This window comes from Equus quagga, chromosome 7 (assembly GCF_021613505.1).
Source record: "Equus quagga isolate Etosha38 chromosome 7, UCLA_HA_Equagga_1.0, whole genome shotgun sequence".
In the NCBI taxonomy this organism is placed as follows: domain Eukaryota; kingdom Metazoa; phylum Chordata; class Mammalia; order Perissodactyla; family Equidae; genus Equus; species Equus quagga.
The window spans coordinates 127,859,946-127,887,253 of record NC_060273.1 but is presented as its reverse complement, the minus strand read 5'-3'; the positions used below and the strand labels follow the sequence as shown (position 1 = coordinate 127,887,253).

General features: G+C 38.4%; 1 protein-coding gene across 3 annotated transcripts in view; it reads right to left on the bottom strand.

Annotated features, from left to right (window-relative positions):
- Window positions 1-7,742: 7,742 nt before the first annotated feature.
- Window positions 7,743-27,308, bottom strand: part of HOMER1 (homer scaffold protein 1) — a 118,736-nt gene continuing 99,170 nt past the window's right edge. For all 3 annotated transcript variants that reach the window (XM_046666720.1, XM_046666718.1, XM_046666719.1), the window contains one exon: window positions 7,743-15,972. In XM_046666720.1, the coding sequence (XP_046522676.1) occupies window positions 15,784-15,972 (189 nt within the window). In that variant the 3' untranslated portion in view covers window positions 7,743-15,783. The remainder of the gene's footprint in view (window positions 15,973-27,308) is intronic.

Here is a 27,308-nt window from a genome sequence, read left to right as displayed (position 1 = left end):
GACCATTTCCCTCCTTTGCAGAGGAGGAATTGGGGCCTGCGGAGATGAAGGGACCTGCCGAAAACAGGGCTGCTGGGCATGTTCAAGATACTGGCAGGTCACACATGTGTGTACACTGCATGGCAAACGCGAGTGTGTGGAGTCCATGGAAGGAAACGTCAGGCAGAGCCGCCCCGCACTGGGATCTGGCTCACGCTGTTATTCTCGTGGCCTGTCACAGTTAGAAATGACCCAGTCGTCCCTTATACTGGATGACATGCCTTCTCCACCTAGAACCTGATGGGAAAAAAATGTTTTTTAGCACGAGCTGACAAAGCCCCAGAAGCCCCTGGGACTTAGCAGACGTGTGCAGAGACCTCCACTTCTCCGGAGCCGGCCCTGCCCGCTCAGAGGGCTGCCTCGTGCGGGGAGCAAGTCAGCACCTCTGCGGGCACACTTCACACCCAGCCAAAGGCGAAACCAGCAGTAATGAACTTTGCTTGAATTCATTCACGAGGAGTCCAGTGTGGAAATATTTTGTTCCCTTTTTCATTCCCGTTCGCTATAAAAGTGGAATAAAATCATCCATTGGGGCCGGCCTGGTGGCGTAGTGGTTAAGTTCGTGCACTCCACTTCCGCAGCCTGGGGTTCACAGGTTTGGATCCTGGGCACGGACATAGCACCGCTCCTCAGGCCGTGCTGTGACAGCGTCCCACATAAAGTAGAGGAAAATGGGCACGGATGTTAGCCAGTGACAGTCTTCCTCAAGCAAAAAGAGGAAGATTGGCAACAGTTGTTAGTTCAGGGCCACTCTTCCTCACACACACACACAGAAAGGAATAAAATCCATTGACCACATCTCTTTCTTAATCCAAAACATAGGCCTAACAAAAATCTAATTTAAAAAGATCAATTCATGTTTGCTCTCTATTGTCAACACTCGTGTGATCCTGGGAGGGATATTTGTGAAATCATCTTTAGCACTAACAGCAAATCTTATTTCGGAGGGCATGCCGCTGGATGCATTACATTTTAAGGGTTGCACTCAGGTAGATCAGAAAATGCTCATTTAAAGGAAGAAACAGGTCACTTGAAAGCATTTGACCATCACCCAACAACAAATAAAATTACTTTCATTCCTCTCAGAAAAAACAACTTTGAGAAGAGAATTTATGATATGAAAAGACTATATTGGTCAAGTCTTTCTTGGTATGACTCTTTTTCTTGACACACAAAGTGAAAAGATTGGAATGAAATTCAAAAATTCTTTGAACCAAATAATAAAGAGGAAGAAATAACCGCTTACAGAAAAGTGTTACCTTTATCACATTTCCAAATTTGTCAGTTTTCTCAAAAGCAGAGCAGGCTCTGCGGAGATAGCCAAGCCCCGTCCAGCAGTGCAGCTGGTATTATAGCCTGAAGATTAAGTTGAATGTCAAAAGCAGTTCTGTGGTTTTCACGCTGCACCAAGCTGCAGCTTTTTAAGGAGCCCGTCCGTATTCTGGCTCTGAAGATACCCTGCCAGCCCCCAGTCCGCAACAAAAACGGTCTCAGCATTCAGACAAGGTGGAACCCGAATCTTCACTCTGAAATCCGGGATCCCAACGAGGCCAAAGTGGAAGGGGTTCTTTACTAGAGAAGGTATAGGGCAAGCCTAACAAGGCTCCCTCGGTGGAGGAATGGGGTGTCTCACCTTTATCACTACCGACCCCCTCTTATGTGATCCCGACTCCAGCAACCCTGGACTCTTTCCAGAGGGCAGGGAGACAGGAGTGCAGCGCTCCGTAGCAGGAGTACCAAGTGCTATCCGCATTACTGCCAGCATTTTTAGCTTCCAGAACCCTGGGGTCTGATTTTCCAAAAACCTGTCCCTGAGGTTCCTCTGAGTCCACATGAATTAGCGCCCCCGGCACAGCAGGAAATTGTATCTAGAGCGTAGTTCAATCATTGCTGCCACTTTCTTGCCTGGATTTCTCTCCTGATGCATGAAGTAGGCATATCAGAACAGAGGCTTCGGGCGGGAGGTACGAGGACTCCATGGACTCTTAGCTCTGTCTTCTCGCCCCCAAAGTTACAGCACAGTCTTGGGATCAGATAACAAACCAGGCAACAGGAAGGAGTGGATGAATCATGGTCAACAATTCAGGAATCTTCCCAAGGACTCTGCCCTAGCAACTCCAGCCACAGCCACCTAGCTCCAAGCTTGTTACAGTCTCTTCAGTAAGCAGTCAACTCCGTTTTTCTTGTTATCTTTCTCTCAATGCTGAGGTTGGCATAGAAAAATATGCCTCTTACAGAAAAATAGGAATTAAGTCCGTCTGAGTGCAAACTGGATTCCATCCTTTGCTGTGTAGCGTTGGGTGACCAGTGGTTTCCCAGAGTCTCTGGGTGTTTATCTGTGAAGGAGAGCCCCTACCTCTCAGGCTGTTATTGGGACCAAATGACACAGCATGCAGAGTGTCTGACACACGCCATGTGGTAATGAAAGTTCCTATTCCCCTCTTTTGTGGCTATTGCTCTTTCAAATAGAATGAAACCGATAGGGAAAGCAATTACAACTAGAATTACAGGTTTGAGACATCTTGGTTTGATGAGCAAATCATTAGCCAAAAGGAGAGTTCGGACCTTTTTCTCTTTGTTGGGACCCAAGCTAATATTTAGTGGGTAGTGGCGAGGGCCCAAGCTGCGTGCAGCTCTGCGATGAGCGTTGTTCAAAGGAGAGTTTCATCGCACTTTCAGTTCGGGCGGCTCAGGGCCATCTAAGCTGGGAGAATTAAAGCAACGGCAACTGGTAACTGCAGCGCAACCTGGCACAGGTGGCTTAACGGGTAAGTTAGTAGGCAGCCGAGAGAGAGGACAATCGTATGGTCTGTTCTCCACTCTCTGAAGGAGGCTGCACCCTACCCCGGGGGCAATCTTTGGCAGGGCTCCTGGGCAAATACTCAGTCTTTACCTTGGAAGAAGCCTGTATCCTCCTGCCTGGTGACAGTCAAAGTAGATCCTGGCACCTAAAAAAGATCTGAGTCCAAAATGATGAAAGCAAGCACGCCCACAGTTGGGAACCCAGCACAGTGCAGGGGAAGGTACGTTATTGATTTTTGTTGAGTTCTTGCTCATGGTAATTCAACTGTCAAAGCAAGAAGCCTGTTACGGGATTTGACATAGGATTAGAGGAGGGAAGAGTTTATACTGACGACTTACAAGAGCAGTGGCCACAGCTCTAAGCAACATGGCCGTGATGGATCAGCAGAGCCAACAGACTAAAGAGGAAAACTGCCTGATCTCACCGCCCTGGGGTCACCTTGTGTCCTTAAACGCTCTATTTCATCAATCAATCAAGTGTGTAATTTTTGTTATTGTCATTGATACACAGATTGACTATTGGGAAAAAACTTCTCTAAATTATTTATCAGAATGAACTTTGTAACTAATAAACGAAGACAGCAGGTACTACCATAGACCAATGGTCAACCTTAGAGATACAGTTTAAAAATCTGCAAAATTATGACAACATAGCCTTTACTTTTTAATTAGCTACTCTGTTTCTTGCAAAAGTCAAAAAATATGTGAATGGGTTATTATGGAAATATACCATCAGACCAGTATAACATGATCAGAAAGTAGGAGCAGAAACAAATAAGGGCAAAGAGGAAGGAAAAAACTAGAATTACAAGAACTCCTCTCTGAGGAACAAGCTCATAAGCCCCAAACCTGGTATTAGCTCCCTGGCATCCAGGGTGATGAGGGAATGATGGATTTAAGCAGTTCTCATCACCTAGAAATAAGCAGCATAGACCCAAAAGAACAAATTTGTGTAGTCTTAATCTCTGGAAATAATTTGCGATGGAGATCTTTCCTTAAAAGGGGACTTGGGTAACAGTGGAAAAAAGTCCTGATAGCACCTTGACCTTACACGCACAAGTGTCCCCTGTGTACATGAACCAGGGTCTCCTCTGCAGGAACACGATGGAGGGAAGTGAGGCTGCACCACATTAGCATAAATTAGGCCCTGTAGTCAGGATCCCGCCTCCCGAGGCAACCAGGATGTGGCCTCAAGTTTGGACATGAGACAGGCATTTTCCTGGTCAATAAGAAGAGATGTGACGAAGAACTTTAGTTTGTAACCCTGAACTATCCTGGAAGCTGGATCCTCCTGATTTAGTGTGAAATTAAATGATAGTTATCAATATGATTATCTGGTGTCACCTGGTACTCTTTTCAAGGTCATTTTGGACCTTTCTTCACAGGCTCTTTTCTGTCTCCATGTTCTCTGCTCGCCCGTTTAAATGTCAGGACTTCCCTGGGCTCCGTCCTCTCCTCTCCACCCCCTATTTGATTTCATCTACTCACGGCCTCACCAACAGCCTGCACCTACTTCTGTAACTTCCAAATTCATTTCTCCAGCCTACACTTCTCTCCCAACTTTCAGATTCATAAGACTTCTGGAGAAGCACCTCAAACTCAACATGTCCAAAACAGAACTATCTTTCCCTAAACCAAATCTGGAACCCTAGAAGTCCACCAGACAGTTGCCAAGTCCTGAAAAGTCTGTTGGTGGTGGGTACATTTTCACAGGTCACAATGAGGGTGTGCAAAGAATATAATTTTGTTCTTCTCAATTTTGTTCTAAAATACATTCTGTCTAGCAGCAGAAACATTGTTTTGGTCAACTCAAGATAAACTCAGCCAACTAGGCTTCCTCCCACCACCTCCTCCCTGGGGTTACAGCTAAGTTCTGTGCAATGTCAGTACTTGGAGGGCGGGGGGAGTGGTGGGCTCTGTTGATGCTGGCATTTGCTTGGACAGCTGGGTTCCCTCTGGCCTCGCTTACTGGCGCCTTTCTGCACCAACATCCACGGAGATGTCCATCTGGTCTTTGGTCTCAGATCCATGCAGGTCCCCATTCATTGGCTCCTTTGTCAATTACTTCTACAGCTGCTGGAGAGGGTGTGGCAGGGAAACTTTCCAGATGCTTCCCTATGCCCTATGCCACTCTGGGGACCCAAGAAACTTGTTGGGGACTATCTTAGCTGAGACACGCCATGTTGCCATTTCTTCTCAGTGGCTGCTGCATTGTCCGGGTTCAGTGGAATTCTTCTGTAGGCAAACCTGGAAACTGAGGCATGGGTGTCCCCTGCTATTCGATCCTCCATTCTGTCCAGAGGTCCACTTATTTATCCCCCAAATCTGACCTAAGGCTGGTGAGTTGGGGGAAGGAAGCAGAGCTCAGGGCCTCTTCTTAGAGATACTGCCACCCTCTTGCATCTTGTTTCCCTTCAATTCCTCTTCTTTCTCAAATGAGGGTGTAATTTTTTTGTTTTTTTTTAATTTCATTTGAGGGGAGAAATTCACAAGTAGAGAATTGACTCCCTTGTCAATTACTGCAGTAACAACCCAATCCCAAAGGCCATGGCACAGAACGCTTTCGCTGTTGTTTGAATTGGGGGCAGGGGAAGGGAAAGGAGCAATAAATGCTAGGAAAAAAGCAGAAATTAAAAATTTCAAAATAACACCCATCACCTACCTCTTGAACATCTCTCATATTTAGTTCTGCTGCTTTTGCATCATTACCAATGTTTAGGTTCTTTTGGGTCTCTTACCTGGATTCCTACAATTAAAAAAAGGTCATCCTGAATCTGGTCCTGCAGAACCTTTCTTTAATCCATATTTCCCCTTAGCTTTACTGAGCTATAAACACCGCGTAAGCTTAAGGTGTGCAATGTGTCAACTCGATATACTTATATATTGCAAAATGATTACCACAACAAGGTTAGTTAACCCCGCTATCACCTCACACAGCCTTGAATTCATTCTTGATACCAAGGCCAGAATGATTTACTTTCTCTAAAATGTAAATCCAATCATGTTACTTCCCTCCTTAAGGTTTCAGCGGCTTTCCACTGCCTTTGGGACGTCAGAACTGCCAAGGACACGAGACAAGCTGGAACCTGCCTCGTTTGCTCTGGTGCCCAAGCTGTCCCTGATGGGTCCACCAGCGTGTCAGACTGAATCTGAGTGGATGGCTCTTTGCTCTTGTGATGTGCCCTCTCTCACAGGCTCTCTGCCCATCACCGGAGTCTTCAAAGAAGATATCTATTCACCCTTTACATCTCAGCTCAAATGCCACTGCTCTGGCTCCCTTTATAACATTAATGTCTTACTGCACCTCTTGGTTAAAACACAGGCTTTCTTCACTAGACGATAAGCTTCTTGAGGGTGGGGACTGTGTCTGAGCATCTTTGCATTCCCAGTCCACAAAATGTTTGATTGAATGAACAGCCAACTGGCAGGGGATGCTACCAGAAGCAGAGCCATCAAAAAGGTGCCAAGACCTCCTGGCATACGAGGGAGACACTGTCTGGAAACGCCACAGTTCCAGCATCTCTCTGTTCCTCCTTTCCTCTTTAACCCTGTCCCCTTCTTCCCCACTTTGAAGCCTATAAAGCACAGTGCTTTGGTTTTTAAACTGTCCTTCATACCCCTGGCGGTCCCCCAGTTATCTCCACTTGGTGGCACTGTGCAACAGCTGGTGGACCAAGTCACTAAACAGAGGCTGAAGTTTACATTGGGCGTCTTCTCTTTTCTAAAGCAGTAAGGCATGTTCAGTCATTCAGCACATTTATTGAGCAACTACCACATCCATGGCATGTTGCTAGGTGTTGCTTGTAGTATAATTTAGAAAGGTTTTCATCAAGATCAGTTAAAACTTTTTTTTTTTTTTTGAGTATCAGTTTTTGGGAAAATTTATTCATCCAGAGTTCATTCCGACTGGGGATATGAGAGGCACTATGGGACATTTGGTAACTGGGCAGTAATCAATCCTGAATACCCCTAAAACTTAACAAAGGAGCCTCAAGGTCAGGAAGAAGCGGCCAGAGCAAAACAGGAAAGAGAAAATATGGAAATTCTTAAATAAACCATGATAAATCCATAAAATGGAATACTCTGAAGGATTAAAAAGGATGAGGTAAGTCTCTATGTACTGACTTGGACAGAACTTCCAAAAAGATTAAGTAAACGGCAAACTGTAGAGTAAGACATACCATGTGATAAAATTTATGTACTCCCTTCCCCCTACAACAACAAGGTATTTCCATCAGCACATGTATGTTGTATGTAAATGCGTATAAAAATCCTGAAAGGACATAAATAGATTACAGCAGTAATTTCTAGGGATGGAACTGACAGGTCAAGAGTGACTTTCGCTTTATCTGCACTATTAAAAACATTTGTAAAAAGAAAGCACATATGAACCACTGCATCATCAAAATAAAGGGTTTTTTTCCCTAAAAAAAGGAGAGAAGCAAGGAGATACAGATTCAAAAACATAATACCATTGTGAATGGAAAACGATTTTTCTCGTTGATAGGTTGTTAAATATTGCGAATTGATAAACTTTTGTACCTGACTTCTCAACAAAGGTCTGCAGTTCCTAGTTCAGGCCCGATGGAGCGGGAGGGCACAGGGTTAGCAGGCAGAGCCCCTGCATCCTACTCCTCGCTCTGCCTCTTACTTGGCCAGCCACTTAATCTTGCTGAATCTCAGCCTCTCTAAAATCTATAAAATGGGGATAACAATAACACTTAGGTCATGACATTGTTGTGAAAATTTGTTGTGAACTGTGATATGCGCCATAGACTGTGAAGTTCTATTTTATACTATTATGTGGAACACAGGATTTTAATGCACAGAATGTGCTCTAACATCAATGCTCTGCTAAAGGAGACCAAGATTAATCATTAAATAGAAAAATATGAACAAAAGTGGTTTAAAAGGTAGAGTTTATTTGACAATTCACAAGTGATTTGCAAATTTTATGGATTATTTGGAGCCAACTTTGAGAACCAGTAGCTCCTCTTTTCTTTCTGGAATGTCTAACATGCTCTAATTTGTTGCCCAAGTAGCGCAAGTCATGTCTACTCAAGGAATTCAAGCTAATTTTTAACTTAAACTAGAAATAAAAATCAAATACCATACAGCAGTCTAAAACCAAATACAGAGTATTTTGTTATTGTTGTTGTCATCCTTTGAGATAATTTATACCAGAGATAATTTGTATACAGTTATCTGTTTATGAATCAATATGAAAAAAAGAGTAAGGATCATTTAAGATAACAGAAATGTTAACTCTAAACTTTCTACAGCAATGCAAACACAAAATCACCTGGTCCTAGTGGTGAATTCAGTTCAAAATAACACAGTTAAAAAGACATATGTAGTATACTTAAACCTCTAGAACTTGGCTTGGAGAGTCAGGTGAGCCACAGAAAGATCAATAAGCCAAGTTCTATAACTTCTTTTTGGGTGTAGCTTCCCCCCCTCGCAACCGTTTAGAAATGACAGCTACATGGAAGTCCAATATGTTAACAGAAGGAACAGCATGTAACGTAATTTAAGTAACAAGTCAATAAGAAAAGTGATTTTCATAAATATTTGAGACTGGGTTTACAGAAGACAGAGGTTTTCTTAGGTGACCCCATCTCTGTATTTTGTTTCAGTTGCACAGTACTGAGAAAGCTCTGATTCAGCCTAAGAAATGGTAGCCGCTCTTTCAGAGCTCACCTTGAAATACCAAGATGCTCTTTCATGTACCACGGATGGCCTTATTCTGGCCTCTGCACAAAAAGTTAACCTAGTACTCGTGTTTGCTGGATTTCAACATTTTAATATGTTAAAAACAGCATATTTTAGTTTGTTGGTTTTTAATTTTTGAAGTTAAAATATTTCTAAAATCAAATATTAAGGAAGGATCTCAAGGCAGTTTGAATATCACTGCCTCAAGACATGAGTGGATTGATTTATTTTGGAATGAAATTTGGCTTTCTGAACCTCCACTCTACGCTTCCATGAGTCCCCACTCCTTGTCCACTCATCCCTCTTGGCCATCCCTTCTGTCTCTTTCATAAGCTCTTGTCCCGCACCTGGCCCAAAGTGACATTTCCCTTTGACATTCTCTTCATTTCTCATGCCCTCAACCACCATTACATAAGCTAACATCTCCCAAATACCTCCAGCTCATATTTTTCTCCTGAGCTCCATCTAGACTCACATCTCCAGTTGGATAGTCTATAGGCATCTTAAACTCAAAATGGAACTAACTCATCATTCTCACCTTTGCCTTTGCTTTGTCTTACCTCCTTGACTCCACCCAAACTAAGCCCTTCCCCCTCTTGAATTCATTATCTCAGTAAATGGGATTGTTCACCCTGTTGTCCAACTCAAGAGACTTAGGAGTCATCTGGCTTTCTTCTCTTTTCCTCGCCATCTTCATTAGCAAAGAAGTCCTACTGATTCTACCCCCTAAATATTCCCTGAATCCATTCCATCGTCTCCTTTCCCATTGCCACTGCCATAAAGCAGACTCTCAACAGGGATTGTGATTTGCATAACTACCTAGACTTGTAAAACAGTTTTTTTTTTATCACATCACTTCTTTACAAAAAATCCTTCAGTATCTCTGCATTACCTTCAAAATAAAAACCCCAATCTTTCATATGACTTAGAGTCCTTCCTCATCTACTGCTTGCCTACTTCTCCGTCACCATCTTTTGCCATATCCTTCCCTACAGCCTATGTTTCAGTGTGCTAACCCGTTCTAAGTTTCTAAACGTCTCAATTCTTTCATCCCTCTGAGCTCTAGCACATGACATACCCTCTACAATTCTCTTTCAGTCCTTATTCAACTAGCTGGCTCCCACTCCTCCATCAAGAATCAGTTGAGTGTCATCTCTTTTGGGAAAGACTTCTTGACTCTTCTTCCCTTGGGGCTCCCCTGCGCTAGTACTCTCCATTACCGTTGCACCTTTGCACTATAAAGTAACTGTCCGTGTCTTGTACTAAATTGTGAGCTTCTCCCTCCAGTCTCTATTTCAGATGGGGCCTGGGACATAGCAGGTGCTCAATAAATGTTTTAACTAAGAGAGTAAAAGGCATGATTTAGAGGCCAATGGATCACTTACAGGTCTATTAACAAAACAATAACCCCATGACTGTGATTTTCCAGTGAGATGGCACCTTGCTCTATGAATCTTTTAAATTAACCCAATTCAAACCCAATCCTTTGGTGGCTCCTCAAAAGGATAACATAGAATTAGATAAGATCTAGTAATTCCACTTCCAGGAATATACCCAAAGAAATGAAAGCAGGGACTCAAACGAATGCTTATACAGCAATGTTCACTGCAGAATTATCCACAAGAGCCAAAAGGTGGAAGTGACCCAAGTGTCCATCAACAGATGAACGGATAAGCCAAATGTGGTATATCCACACAATGGAACATTATTCAGCATTGAAACGGAATGAAATTCCAATATATGCCACAACATGGATAAACCTTGAAAACATGCTAATTGAAATAAGCCAGACACAAAAAGACAAATATTGTATGATTCCACTTATATGAGGGGTATCACTCATCTAAAGATCCAAGGGCCATGAGTTACTTCTAGGGTTGATCTAATGGCTAGATAGCCTGCAGAGGCCTTAACTTCTGTGGAACCATAATTGACCACAAAGTCACCCAGTACTGACTGCAAAACCTGCATCCTACTGAACTACTATATAATGTTGGAGAATGAGTTTTACAGGTTTACAACTTGTTTCATTAGGAAACTTAAGAGATGAATTACCTTCCCAAGGCCTTTATAAATGGTTTGCTACTTAAATTTTATAAACTGAAATTCTGCATATAAAATATAACTTCCTTGGATTATCTGAAGGCTGTAAATTTTTTTTAAAAATTTAAGACTAAAACATATCGCATAAATATGACACCTGCAAACAAAGTATGATTTATAACTGAACAATAACAAGCATGTAAACACCAAATGAGGCTGAAGAGGTTGTTCAAGAAGAGCGAGTATAAAGTATTTAGTTAAGTGCCCTAATGAGATATTCGAGAGGCAAGGCAGACAAGCTGGAGGGAAAACTGTACCAGAAACACAAGCAAGATCTCCCCCTTCTGACTGTGGTACCAGCTGACCAGACCGATCACTGGGCACACAGCGAGTGCAAACATCCGAGCCGCCTTCCTTCCTCCCCCCCGCCCTCTTCCAGAGGACACCCCTGCAAGGCCCCTACACGTAGAAATGAAATGTCAAACAGTACAGGGCCTGTCATACAGCAGATACTCAACAAACACCCCTTTCTGTTCCGTTTCATACTGAAATGGTCAGGACAGCATTCACTTCAAGTCTATCTGCTTTCTAGCCATGTTTTCTGAAATAGTCATTCTACCTAAGGTATCACAATCAAATAAGTCATATACGCAAGTCACACAGATATGACTTATTATACATACGCATATATAGTAACATAGTTGAAAAACACAGATAACAAAATCAGGAATGTTGATAGAAAAAAATACCCACAAAAGACATTTTTCTACACAGAAATGGGCTTAATTTTCCATTTATTAGGCACCCATTATCACCTTAATTTGGTGTTATCAGGAGAAAGCAAAGTAATATTTCTGGCCCTGGGTAGATTTGATGTTAAAATAATTGACAAAAGTAGGTCAGAATCCCACAGAATGGTGAGTTCTGAATGTTAGGTGTCTCACATTAGGTTATAAATCCCGACAAGACAAATGACAGGATCTTTTGAAAGCCTTTGGAATTCATTAGGGCAATTCCAACACGTTTAGTTAAAAGCAGCAGCAAGGTAGGAAGTAGCACTTATGTGTCTCTGGCTGTCCTGATGTACTTTTAGATAAAAACTGAAGTCACTGTGCTCCTGCTTTTTGCTGGCTCTTTCCACAAAAAATATCCTCTCCCACCGGATGTGCTCCTGCTGTCCTCTGGAATGTGTCCTTTAATCTAAAGGAGAGAAGTGTCCTCAAAGAGCCCAGAGGATTGACTAGATCTAACTTCTCTCCCTGGGTCACCTGTTTTTCATAAAAATGACCTACAATGTTTCCTTTCTATCTAGTGTACCAGCAGAAATCACTAGGCAGTGTAGTGCTGATTGAGTCTTTGAGTGTTTTGTTTTGGATAAAACTGTTAGCTATTCTACTAGGTAATATATAAACAAAAAATGAAAAACATTCATTTCTCTAATGCAATAACTATGCTTCTATTTGTGTGACATCTATATATCAGCTTCCCATAGAGAAAAACTGTCATAAAAATTTGAGGTCCAATTTAACATGAATATTAGGAAAAAATACACTTTCACAATTTCGAGTAAGGTGAATGATACATTTTTTCCATTCTAAAACGATCCTTTTCTAGTAATTTTAAAAATATTCTCTCACATAAAAATTATATCCTCAACAAATACTTATTATAGGACAGTATCCTACTTGAGAAATTTCTAAAAATATGTCATTCTCAACTACTTCTTACCTGAAAGTTTTCTTTTTTAAGATTTTATATAAATTAATTTACTTCATGAATGATAAAGGAACAATGCTATTAAATATCCAGAAGACAAAAATTCAATAAAGACTATTTCATGACTTCAAGCACAGAATTTCATGATTTTCAAGTTATTTGATAGCAAATAAACAAAAGGATTTCTTTCAAAAAAACACTGCCACAAAAAAACTTTCCCTCTGGCCCGCCTCCCATTCCAGAACTGACAGAGAAGCAGGTCTGCAAGGAGAGAGCTTGGAAGACTGTAGCACATACATTAAAAAATAAATTTAATTTTAACATGGCAAAGAAAAGAGTTTTAAAAGGTGATAGTGGTTTTAATTTTGAGTGTCTTTTAGTTCTACTTGAAAAAAAAATGTAACTTTTTCCTCTAACTGCTTCCCAACGGTTCAATGACAGCAAAACATTAAATCTATGATGGTGCTGGAGTTCTTCTATAGGGCCAAGTGGGGATGCAACTTCATGAACTTTTTTTAATCTGCAGAAAGAAAGGGGGAGAAGAAGAGAGAAAGAGAGAAAGAGAGAGAAGAAGAGAGGAGAAACAAAAACTAATTTTCCAGGCAGGGAAATATTTATAAAACCTTTTATGTCAAAGTTAGGATTTCACAACATAACACACTAATGCAAAATCCAGTAGCACCTGTAAGATTTAAGTAAATGCTGCCATCACTTAATGCTTTTAAATATCTGTAAAAGACTGAGGGAAAAAGATAAAGTACATTCTCCAGAGAACAACAAATGTATTTCAAAATAAAAACTGTATTTGTTTTTCTTTTTTTTTCAGTTGCTTTTTGTACAAGAATTCATAGTTATCATAGAATAACTTATACACAATGGGATCAATCTCTGCTCTCCTTTTTTGTGTCACTTCAAGTCCACATGTTCAGGCTATAGTTCCCCATGTGATTTTCTGATAAATATATTACCACAGTTTGATCTAAATATAGATACATTATATAATACCTGTCTCTGGGAAAAATCAAATTTTATTATGCAAACTTTATATAATACAGAAATGGAGAAAACTACAGTAGGCACATGACCTAATTATGACTTGTAGATGACGACTCGAGATACTCTCCTACTGTAAATGAATGTTTAAAATAGTCAGTCAGAAGATTTTATTTATATGTGCACTTGTGTCCACCTTCTCCCATATACTGTACACGTCTAATGACAATCTGGGAATTTAAAGGTGCAGCCCTCAAGAAATTGTTAAATCACTAAAAAAAGAAAAATCTAGGCTCTATTGCACAAGGAAAAAACTCACAAAATTTCCAATTTTAAATTTCATAGCAGTAGCAAAATATTAAAAATAATTTTCTGTATATACATATGGGTATATGTATATATTGAATTACACACATGTCTCACATATCAATACAATTCAAGTGGAGACATTTTGGTGAGTTATTTTCCCATTAAATGACAACTATGTCAAAATTTAAAAATATCTTATCACATCATTAAAATAATTCACTTACCATTTCAACAGTTTATACTTTTTTTTTTTTATTTTTAACTCTTCAAAACTAAATTCCCTGATCCCTAGTGTTAAATCCCTATTTAAATTAAAATCTGGTGCTCTCTGTCACTCAGAAACTGATGGATAAAAGCACATCTACCTAATTTCATCAATCCAATAAATTGTAGTACCTGATCTATCAGAGAGACCTCTCAGCTCTGAGCCTGTGTACCTAAATTATCTTCCCTGTAAGAAACAGGGGAGGAAGATATCCTAAACTAGATGGAGGTAACTCATATGATGTTATAGCACACATAATACACGATGATAAAGGGTCTGATATAAACTTTTCAGAGACACCTGAAAACTCACTTTAGAAACTAACTTTAGAAACAAACCATTTATTTTTCACTCTAATATAAATTAATATGTATGTATTTACATACATACACATACATTTATAAAACAACTGTTTAGTGTTGAGTAGCTGTTTGTGAGTGAAAAAATGGTTACAAATTGATTAATTACCTTAATTCTGTATTGAACAATTCAATCTTTTTGGGGTACAAACAGAGTCAGTGCATTTGCAGACTTCCTCGAGTCAAACACTCCCTCAGCATCACAGGCATCGCACAGCAAGAATATATGGACTCTGATGCAGTTCCTACTCCATATGCAGACTAGACAGCACTTGGCTTACTTTTAAAATAGCTTCTTAAAAGAAATATATAAAGAAATGCATGTTTGCCGAAAGTCCTTTAAAATTACATCAAAACAACATTAAAACCTGTTTACTGAGAAGAGCCTATTGAATTGAATTCCTGTTTTGAAATGCCTAGTTAACAGTTCAGAATATTGCCTTGTGAGGTTTGACTAGAGATGTGGCTGACGTGAAGACCCAGACAGAGTACACAGCTCCAATCCCAATAGTCCTCTGATCGGCTGTTTGATGGAAATGGGTCCCCTTTAAAATAGCTATACACCTTAAAATGATCTATAATAAACAGTTCCCCAATAACCATTATTATTTGTAAATTGAAATGCATTGATCATTCAGAAAAGATTTCTTGCAAAATATATAAATAAATGTAACTGCATATTCTGTAAATAGACTTAACATTGCTAGACCAGACCGTCAGTGACGGCTGCTATATTTCAGTACTGTGTGTCAAATTTATTAGAAATTTAAAAAGAAAAATTTCTGAGGGACTCAGCTGCCTTCGTTAGTTGGCTTTAAAATGTGTAATAAAATGGGAGACAACATCTTCTCATAAATACATGGAATCAACATGGAAAAGTAAACTCCACAGCGGACAAGGTTAGAGACCATCAGAGTGTACCAGCGTGGTCAGCAGAGTGAAATCTCTTCCAGTGTAAAGAAGGGAAGAACTCTATACACCCAATCATAGCAAGTATGTTTCAATGAAAGATGCAGCTCTCTCACTCCTGGCAAGAATTAACTGGTAATGGCACTGCTTCTCGGCAGTGCAAAAATATCCTGAGAAATTATTCAGATTACAACAAAAGACAGGGCTTTCATCACTAAGTTTTTGCACAAAACACAGCTTTAGATATCATAAATAAATTAATTTAAAAAGCAGATAACCTTCACTGTGTTGAACACAAAAAGGGGATGTGACCCAGACATTGTTAATTCTCCCATTGGCTAATATCGGAAAAAAAGATTGCATTAAGTGTCTATTTATAACTTTCTAGTTAACTATGGCCAATAATATACATGGAGGTAATTTGTAGTTCAAGTTTTTCATCTCTTTTTTCCCCAACTAGCTACAAGCTGAATTCTAAAATTTACACTGAAATATACAATTCCAATTTTCAAAAGATCCTCTTCCTGCAGGAGTGATATTCAAATTTTTTGTGCAATCTTGATGCAGAGCCCAAACAGTCCTATGAAGAGAGACAGTGTATTTTTTTAATCAATTGGCACTGAAATTTCACTTTCCTTAGCTGCATTCTAGTAGCTTGGCCAAGTTATCTCGTAATTCTGTTAGTTCAAATATTTTTCCATCAAGAATTTCTAGGAGTGTCTTCAGGTTATTGCGAAAAGCTTCTTGTTCATTCTGACTTTTCTCCAGACGTTGCTCTAAGTCAGACAGTTGTCCCTCCAGGTCTTTGTTCCGAATTTCTACTTCCTTTAGAAACAAAAGTGTGATACACAGATACGTCAGTTCATGACTTAGAAAACAATATTACTTTCGTTATTACTAACTTTGTAGCAGTTAATATAGTTTGACAAAGAGGACGAGCTTCTGAATCTCAAGTGAACAAAACTGAAGGAGATGCCAGATTTCAACCTCTGAGAAATCCATGTGGTTTCACTGAGTGGGTTGTTCACGAATCCATCATTCACCCCACAAAAACTCCCTGACTGCTTACTTCCCGCCAGGCAACCCTCCAGGCCTTCAAATCAAATACTGAGATACAAGTGAAGGCTTGTTTTGCAGATGATCGACATCTCATTTCTATTTCTGCCCACGTAATTTCTCTAATGCACAACTGTGTGCAATCTCAGGCGAAAGCAGGCAGAGAAACAGAGACAAATTAATTTTTTTCTCCTAAGTGACAATTCTGGAGAAAGACTGAGAGAAGAAAACGACCCTCCAAAATGAGGTTTTAGGAGCCTCTGAGTATGTTAATTATTCTTTGTTTTGCCTCAATATCAAGTGAATGCACATGGTAGAGACTGTGGCTCAACTACCAAAACCTGCAGTGAAGAGAGTTAATAAGTGTACATATAATAGGACCATAAAGCTAACACTTCCAATACACTGCCAATCAAGGAAAGAGAAAAGTGACAAAAGGGAAAGAAAAGTTCATCATGACAAAAATTTAAAAAAAATTTTTAAATAGAATAAATTCTGGCATACTTAAAAGTTATTTAGAAGTTTTTATTGCTTGAAAAATGTTTCTAAGTATGACAAATACAATAAGTGATTCTAAAAAATAAAATGATATAATATGAGCTCAAGATTTAATTCTGGTTAAAAAATCAAATTGAGAGTAAAGGCAGAAAACAAACTATTACACTTTAAACAAACTATTCAGGAAAACAACTAATCGAACGTTACATATTCTTCCTGGAAAGCTCACTTTTACATCTAAGAGGAATTAAGTGACTGACACGAATCCCATTCACATCTGTAAATTATGAGAGACAATGAAAACATCTTGGTGTTAGGACCACAATATGCATCAGCCTCAGAAAATATGTTTCAAACATTAGTATATCATTTAAATATAAATCTCTAAAAAAATTCTATCGTCTAAAGAATAGTGGAAACAAATATTTAAAAAATTTTTGGAAGACAATCTGATAAATATTAAATGAAAATAACAACATGAAGCGGCACACTGCAACTGGGCAAAAATCCGTATGCATGAGGACAAACACTGGGAATTAAGGTACAAATAGGAAACAGGAAATAGTTCAAGTTGTTTGGATTATGGGCATTTGTCCCCTAAAAATGTGTCTTATAATACGTGTAAAAATTCAGCTTTTGAGAAAAATAATTGGAAAATTAGCTTGAGTACATATTAGAAAGCAACAATTGATTTAGGATTCTGAACATCAAGAAATGTTCGCATGCCTTGACAGAAATAACTAAGAGCAAGGTTTAAGCAAGGATGCCACAGATGAGTTGCAACAGCTGGGAAAATAAAGGAATAAAGCAGCTACAATGATTTATAAATGAAGAATTTAAGAAATCCCAGTCTTATCTTAAAGTGTTTATTGTTAGATGTTCACGGGTATGTTTCTAATTTCTTTACCAGGTATGTTTCTAATCTTTTTACTTTGAATAATCTACAAGGTGAAGATAAGTAAACTGAGAGCAGAATCTGAAACCAGTAAATGTTTATAAATTCAGAAGCCAAGTTCATGGCGGCTCTAAACTCTGAGGGAGAAAGCAGACCCTGAGGTCAAATGTAAAAATTCCACTCATATTGCCCAGCATGCTCTCTTGCCTGTGAAACAATAAGCTTAAGAGTAGACTGTCTTCAACTATAAAAAGAAACCAAATGTCATTCACTAGGAAACACCCACTTTGCCAGGCACCACCCAGTTTGCCCTCTAAGTCTTCCTTAAAAATGAAAGGTTTCCTTGTTCTCCTTTCCAAGCAATGAAACACCCTAACATTTCAATGGAAGCAAGCAAAACACCAAATTCTCTCAGCTATTAAAATTGCTTTGTTCTCTCTAGAAGGAGTCTTGTACTCTAAGCCATTTCTGACTGGAGGCATTTTCCTAGGCAGATAACAAAGAGGATCCAATACAATGCTGACGGTGTTGGTCTATTTTCAGGCAGAGAATACGATCCTAGTACAAGAATAGATAACCCAGTGTACAGGGGCCAACAGGAGGCAACCGGAGCCCTGGTTGGTGGCACTTTCCAGTTAACCACCTTCTGTCCATATTTCCCAGCCTCTTTCTTGCCTTTTATTCTCCCTCCTAACTCACTCTCCTGTTTATTATCATTTTTGTCCTACTGCTTTCCTCTCTCCCTTACTGATATGGAAGCAGGTGCCAGGGGTACCTAGAGGCCCGGGGCAGCCCTGGTAAAGCAGTGGAAGCCAGAATTTGCTAAAACAAGTGCTCTAAAATGCAATAACCAAAAGTATAAATTCCTGGTGGACAGAAGGTCATGCTCTGCATTTGTTAGCTGTGGAGCCTGCAACACTAGAGTGATGAAAAAGAACTTAAACAATTATTACCATCACCAATGGGACCAGATCAGGTTCATTTTCTATAAATTTAAATCTGCATCACTTAATCTAAATAAAAGCTACAGAAAGATTGTCTTTTTTGACATCTGATTTTCATCTTAAGTTCTTACAAGTAAGATATATTATTGCCCTATTAGAGCATTAACCTTCAGATATAACAGGATATATAAATCATCAAAACAAGTTTTAATAATTCAACAGAAAAATGGGTAAAAGACACAAATTTTGAAGAAGAGTTATTCAACAATTATTTACTGAATATCTTTTATGTACCAGGCATTGAGGATACGACAGTAAATAAACAAAGATGGTCCCTGTTTTAATGGAGCATGCCTGGTAGAAGGAAGACACTGGCAACAAAGAAGGAAACAGAACAGATAACCTGGGTGGCTGAGGAAATGGTAACCATGTACAAAGGAATCTCCCAACCATCCTCCCAAACTCTATAAGCCAGTAATAAGAACAAATGCAACCACCCAAATTCCATGACTTCAATGTAATTAGAAGAAAGAGAGGAATACAAACTTCAAATTTCCTATAATTAGGTAACGTAAGCATCAATTTCCAGCAGAGGTATTTCTCAAGCTCTCATTCTAATCCTTTGCAGAGGGCAGGCAGGCTGTGGGGGCAACACACAGAAGAGGGAAGAAGAGAACGAAGGCCTAAGACTGAACTCTAATAACCCTGAGAAAGAGAAAGCACCAAAATACTGGAGGGAAAACCATCCTAGCAGACCGGAGCAGACTCCAAGAAAGGAACTCAAGTGTCCACGAGACACAAGGAGGCAGCCTTGGCAAGGCAACACTGGCGACAAGGGTAAAACGAAGAGAAAGGAACCTGTTGGAAGAGTGTGGTAAAGGGGAAAAGAAGCAACACAGGGAAACTTAAAATCTCCCAAGACAAAAGAAAATTGAAATCTCGATGGGCACACCACCTCTCCCCAAAAGAGGGTATTTTTGAACTAAGAATTGGTAAACCACCCAAAACTGCCACTTTATCCACTAAATACAAAGGTGCAAGCAATCTTCACCTAAGTGTTGTAAGATGAAAATAGGGGGGCCGGCCCTGTGACCGAATGGTTAAGTTTGCGTGCTCCGCTTCGGCAGCCCAGGGTTTCACTGGCTCGCATCCAGGGTGTGGACATGGCACTGCTCATCAGGCCGGCAACGTCCCACATGCCACAACTAGAGGGACCCACAGCATAGAATATGCAACTATGTACTGGGGGAATTTGGGGAGAAAAAGCAGAAAAAAAAAAAAGATTGGCAACAGTTGTTAGCTCAGGTGCCAATCTTTAAAAAAAAAAAAAAAGAAAATAGAAAATGATACTCCAAACACTTCAGTGGATGAAAATAAAAATCTCCCCCGAAAAACCAACTATGAAGCACAAGAAAACTCTATCAGAACCCTCCACTCTGAATTAAATATTCTCAAACAAGCATTCAAAAAAGAGCTTGAATCAGATATTCAAGCACGAAAAACTTTGACTCTTTTCCCTTCTTTCTTTATCTCACTTTCACTCCCTTGGATTTTTAAAATAATTGACCACAAAGTAATTTTTCTTCAAATCTATTTTTCCTTGGGCATCTTACAATGCAGTCTTCATTTCTGATATGAGTTTGCTTTTTTCTTCTGTTTCTATGGTTTAATCAACTCTCCTGTTTTTCAGGTTTTTTGCCCATTTCTTGTTATTATTGAATATGTATAGTTCAAAGTCAAAAGATATCTTAAAACCTATCAAACCAGATAATGAAAGTTTAAACATGAAGACAGATGACTAGCAGCATTCTAAAATGGTCTAGGTTCAAAGGCAACCATTATGACAAAGGCAACTTGACAAAGTTAAGACCATCTTAAATATCAAAAGATATAATAAAAAGAGCAATGAACACATCACATAGAGAAAGAAAAAAATCAAATTAATATAACACACAAATTACAACATAAATAACAAGTTGAGACCAAACATAAAAATCATATCAATAAACATGAATGAGTTACCTAGTAAAAAAAAAAAAAATTCAGTTTGGCTCACAAAGCACTACCCAACTAAATGTACATGACACACAAAAAACACTCACAAAAACTGATCATACAGTAGATCACAAAAAGTTAGCAGTAAGTTAAGTATAAATATTACAAAAGGGGGCCGCCCCTGTGGCCAAGTGGTTAAGTTCACGTGTTCCGCTTTGGTGGCCCAGGGTCTGGCCGGTTTGGATCCTAGGCACGGACACGGCACTGCTCATTAGGCCATGCTGAGGCGGTGTCCCACATGCCACAACTAGAAGGACCCACAACTAAAAATATGCAACTATGTACTAGGGGCTTTGTGTAGAAAAAGGAAAAGTAAAATCTTTAAAAAAAAAATTACAAAAACATTCTGTGATCACAATGCAATAAGACTAGGAACTGATAACAGAATCATAAAGTAAAAAGGTCCTTCTACCCAGAAATTCATTTAGAAAGACCAAAAACAATGAGATGAGCTCAAAATAATGAAAGGTGTGATACTGGTAGAAAAAGTCGCAAAGGAAGGCAGGTTTTAATGCTAAAAGCCACAACTCACGATGAAGATATAACAATTATGTTTATGTTCCAAGAAACACAGCAGCCACTTTTATAGTAGAAACTACAGGAGATGTAAGGAGACACAGATAAAAATACACTGATGAGAGACTTTAATATGCCACTCTCATATAGGACAGATCAAGTGGAACCAAAAAAGGTAAGGATACAGAAGAACTAAATCACAAAATCAATAAAGAGCATTCACAAAAACAGACAATATATTAGGTCATGCAAAAAACCCTGCAGTAAATTACGTAATGTAGAAATTACACAAACCCTTTTGTTTATAAAGCAATAAAACTAGAAATTAATAACTAAATCAAAAAAATAAAGAGGCTCTTCCACTAGGAAATTAAAACACCTCCTTTTAAACATCTCTTGCATGAAAAGGAAATAAAACCAAAATTACAGAATTTCAAGAAATAATGATAATGAAAACACTAAATATCAGAATCTATGGGTACACTTAAAGCAATGATCAGAGAAAAGTCTACAGCTTTAAACACATATAAATAAAAGAGAAAGAATAAAAATAAGGGAATTAAATTCCCCTCTAAAAGTGCTAGAAAAAGAACAAAAAAGCCAAAACAAAGAACAAGGCAGGAATAATAAAGATAAAAGTAGAAATTCATAAGTTAAGGATAAAAAAACAGTGATACCGATCAATAAATCACAGTCTTGGGGGTTTCTTTTGCTGAGGAAGACTGGCCCTGAGCTAACATCTGTGCCAATCTTCCTCTATTTTGTATGTGGGACACCACCTCAGCATGGCTTGATGAGTGGTGTGTAGGTCTGTACCAGGGATCCAAACCTGTGAACCCTGGGCCACCAAAGCAGAGCACATGAACTTAACCACTTCGCCACCAGGCCAGCACCCAAAATCTTGTTTTTTAAAAACAACAAAATAGACATATTATTGCTTAACTTCACTTAATCAGGAAAGAAAAGGATAAAGAACAAGCATATAAAATAAGAGATTATAAGAGTTCCCATTGAATATTTGAAAACCTAGATGGCAAGCTTAAACAGACCACCATCTGCAGAAGAAACAGAGAGTAATCAAAGAATTACTCCACAAAAAACCACCAGGTCCAGATGGTTTCAAGGAGGAATTCCATTAAACCTTCAAAGACCAGATAGTTCCAATATGACATTAATTATTCCACAGCACAGAAAATGATGAAAATCTTCCAAATTATTTTATGAAGCAAGTATAACCTTGATATTTAAATCTTATAAATATACTCCCCTCCCAGAAAAGATGAAAATTACAGACATCACAAATGAATATCATGTAAAAATTGCAAATAATAGGGAATAAAAATCTAACACATTATTAAGAAAATAATACACCATAGCTAAATGAGATTTATTCCAGAAGCAAAGGTAGTTCAGGATTAGAAAACCCATTAATACAACAAACCATATTCATAGATTCAGGGAGAAAAAATTATGATTATCTCCACAGATACTAAAAAAGCCATTAACAAAATTCAACACTGATTCTCAGTACACTGAAGAAAACAGGAATGAAGAAGACTCTCATAACATGATAAAATACATATATTTTAGTGTTAAAGCCCGAATTTCCCTTGACGGAAAAATACTAGAGGTATTTTCCCTAAGATCACAAACACAATAATTCCATCATCTCCACTATCGTTTAACACTGTATTGGTGTTTTTAACACGTAATTTGACAAGAAAAATCAACAGAAGCATAAGGAATTGGGAAAAAAAGAAGTAAAATTACCTCTGTTTGCAGATTATGTTAGTATACCTGCAAAAATCTTAAAGAATCAATGGAATAAATGACAAAACTAGCTCAAACAATAAAATAATTTAGTAAGGTAGCAGTATACAAAACTGGCACACAGTGAGGCCAGCCGGGTGGTGCAGTGGTTAAGCTCATGTGCTCCGCTTCGGTGGCACAGGGTACTGCTCATCAAGCCATGCTGTGGCAGCATCCCACAAATAAAACAGAGGAAGACTGGCACAGATGTTAGCTCAGGGACAATCTTCCTCAAGCAAAAAGAGGAAGACTGGCAACAGATGTTGGCTCAGGGTCAATCTTCCTCTCACACACACACACACACACACACAAATTAGCATACAGAATTCAACAGCTTTCATATATACAAACAATAATCAATTAAAAGACACAATGGTAGAGAAAAACCTACTTGTAATAGCAAAAAAACAGATAACGTATTTGGAAATAAACATGAAACAAGTGAAATCCACATGATGAAAACCCTAAAGCACTTCTGAAAAACACAGAAGCAGATGTGGACAAATCAGAAGACATCCCTTGTTCTTGGATAGACAGAAACCTCATGAAGATATCACTTCTCCTAAAGTTACGTTATAAAGTGTAAGCAAACCCAATACATTTTTTTCTACAGAGATAAATTTTTAGTTGACACTAAAATTGGTACTAAAGTTAATACTAAAGTTCATATGGAAAAATAAACATGGAAGAATACATAGAAAACAATGAAAAAGAAAAACGAGGAGTGATTGGCCCTCCCAGACATTAAGACGTACTGTAAAGCCTCTGCAATTAAAGCAGGGTGGTACTGGTGCATGGATGATAGAGTGACTAGTGGAACAGAACAGGAAGTCCAGAAATAGACCCAAATACATATGGAAATTGAGTATCTCAAATCTCTGGGAAAAAGGATAAACTTTTAAATTAATGGTAATGAGATAACTAGATAGGCATTTGGAAAAAGATAAAATTAGATCCTATCTCACACCACACACAAAAGAATAAACCCCAAATGAATCAGAGATCTAAATGCAAAAAATGAAACCGTCTAAGTACTAGAGGGAAATATGGATGGATTCCTATATAATCTGAGTCTGGAAAAGAGTTATCTAATTACAATTCACAAGCCAGAAGCAATGAAAGAAAAGAATGATGAATTTGACTACTACATAAAACAACAACAACATCTTAAGCAAAGTCAAAAAACAATGACAAACTGGGAGAAAATATTTGTAACACATAATCACAGATATACAAAGAACTCTTGAAAATTTTTGGAAAAAGGACCAAAAGCCCTATAGAAAAAAGAGTAAAAGACATGAACATACAATCCACACGTGTACAAAAAGATAAAGAAATAGCCTTTAGCTTATGAAAGATGTTTAATTTCACTCATAATATGAAATACACCAATTAAAATTATCATTTCTCATTTATCACATTGCCAAAAGTGAAAAAGTATGAGAATACGTTTTGTTGGCAAGGCTGTGGAGAAACAGGCACTCACTTACACTGCTGGTACAAGGGAGAATTGGCACAATCCATTATGGAGTGGAATCTGACAATATTTAACAAAACTACATGTGTTTACCTTCTCACTTAGAAATCTCAATTCTAAGAATTTACCCTGAAGATACACCTCCAACAATAACAAAATATCTATGCACAAGATTACTCATTGCAGTACTGTTGCAGAATGCAGGAAACAACCTAAATACGCATATATAGGAATGTGGTTGAATAATCTATCACACACACAAATGAAGTACTATGCAGCTAAGAAAAATGAACAAGATCTCTGTGAACCAACAGAGTGATTTCTAGGATATATCTTAAGTGAAAAAAGCAAAGTGCAGAAGAGTAATGTAGAGTATGTCACCATCTGTGTAACAAAATAAAGAGGAGAGGGAATAAAAAAATAGATATATCTATTCATTTGCATAAAAAGAAACACAGAAAGGATAAACTAGAAACTAAAGAGATTGGTTACCTACAGGGGTCAGACAGGAATGGAATGGGAAGGATGGGGCTGAAAGTGCGGTAGACTGGATGGGACGGGATGATACTTCTCTGAAAATGTCTTTCTGAATAGTTCTAACTTTTGGAACCATGCTAATGTTTCCTATACTTAGTAAATACATACATACATAAAATAAATTTGTATGGGAAAGAAGAAACTAAAACGGAATCCAATATGACACAAATTAACATAATTGCATTTCAAATGAATAACCTAACCAATTGAAGAGGAGAGTGGAAGAACTAACCCAACTAACTTTTGAACATAGGCTGAGGACAAAAGGAATTACACTGATCTCTAGATAGTAGGTTTTTTGTTTTGTTTTGTTTTGTTTTGTTGCAGTGGTATGAATTAGCAATTCAGAAACTACTTTCTGTGCTTTCTTGGACTGAGCAAGTCAGTAATATACTGTGGATAATGGGAATCAGGCTTCTTAACATTGTGGAAAGCAGTTACAAACATGAAAATGGGCATGGCTAGAATGAACTCCACAGTACTGGAATGCAATGGGAGGTATAAGTATGAATTCAGTTAAAAAAATATATGTTTATATAGCTATTAAAATGAACATAATGTGGTATGTGTGTACTTCTAGCTCTGTTTATTAAGAGGGCCTGGAAACAATGACATCTCAATAGCAACAAGTACATCTAGTGCCCAGATCTTGGTTTCTAAATACCAAACTCTGCTAAAAGAAATTTCTCCTTGGAGAAATAGAGAACTCCAAGGCTGGAGCTGAAAAAATACAAGATGAGCCTGGAACACGTAGTTGTGCTAAAACATAAAGAAGTTCTTTAAAGAATCATGGGGTCACATCCAAAGGACACAGAGGCTGGACTGAAGGGGTTTCCACTGGCCAAATCTGGGACAAAGCGAACATCAAAATAAATGCACCTGACAACTAAATGTAACATGTGACCCTGGAATGAATCCTAGACCAGAAAAACAATTCTTTAATTTTGTTATAAAGGAGATTATTAGGACAATTATGGGAATTTGAATAGTCTTTAGATAGATAATTTCTTGATTTTGATGTTTATGTTAGAGAATGTCCGTATTCTTAGAAAATACACATTGAAGTATTCAGAGGTAAAGAGATATATCTTTAACTTATTCTCACACCTTTCAGGGAAAACATATGTATGTATACAGAGAGAGTTCAAGAACGATAACACAAAACAAATATGGCAAAAATGTTAACATTTGGGGGATTGTGGCTGAAAGGTATATGAAAAATCTTTGCATTATTTTTGCAACTTTTCTGTAAATCAAATTACTTCAAAATAAATAGTTTAAAAATAAAATAAACATGGGGCTGGCCCCGTGGCCGAGTGGTTAAGTTCGCACGCTCCGCTGCAGGCGGCCCAGTGTTTCGTTAGTTCGAATCCTGGGCGTGGACATGGCACTGCTCATCAGACCACGCTGAGGCAGCGTCCCACATGCCACAACTAGAAGAACCCACAACGAAGAATACACAACTGTGTACCGAGAGCTTTGGGGAGAAAAAGGAAAAAATAAAATCTTTAAAAAAAAAAAAAAATAAAATAAAATAAAATAAACATGAAAAAGATCATTTCATATAGGACAGTAAGTACTAGAGGAAAATAAAACATGGTAATATTACAAAGAGTACAAGGAGTAGGGGTTGGAGACCAGCAGAGCAGTGCTTAAATTGGGAAGTCAGAGAAGTTAACATGTGAGCCAAGACCTAAATTACAAGTAGAACCAGCCCATTTGAAGATCTGGGGGCTTAGAACTCCGGCAAGGATATTCCATGTGTTCTAAGGTGAAAACAGGCTTGGTGCCTTCAAGATACACACACAATAAATGACCATAAACATATCAAAAACTATTCAGTCCTACCTGTAATCAAAAAATAAAAATAATAAAAACAGTGAGCAACCCCTTTGTTCCCCATCAGACAGCAAAGAGATGGAGGGAGACCAATATCCAGTGGGTATCCTGCCTATCCAGATACCAATTGCTCAGCATAAGAAATCTTAAAACATGGACACCAAGTAATTCTCTTTTGAAAGTTCATCTTAAAGAAATAATCAGAAAGGCAAAGATTTACGTAAAAAGATTCATTACGACATTATTTATTACAGCTAACACAGGAAACAACATAAGTGGCTATCCCTGTAGGAATGGGGGGAGAAGACTTTGGTACATCTACCTAGGAGAATGCTATGCAGCCGTATGACACATGTCAAGTTAGGAAAGCAAGATAAAGAAATGGTATCTATACATCTCATGTAAAGAAAAGTTATCCAAATGAACATTGGGGGAAGGAAATGCCAATTGCCTTGCCTTCGGATGATGGGATTATGGTTCATTTTTTTAACTTGCTAAATTATATTTTTCTAAATTTCTTACAATGAGTATATGG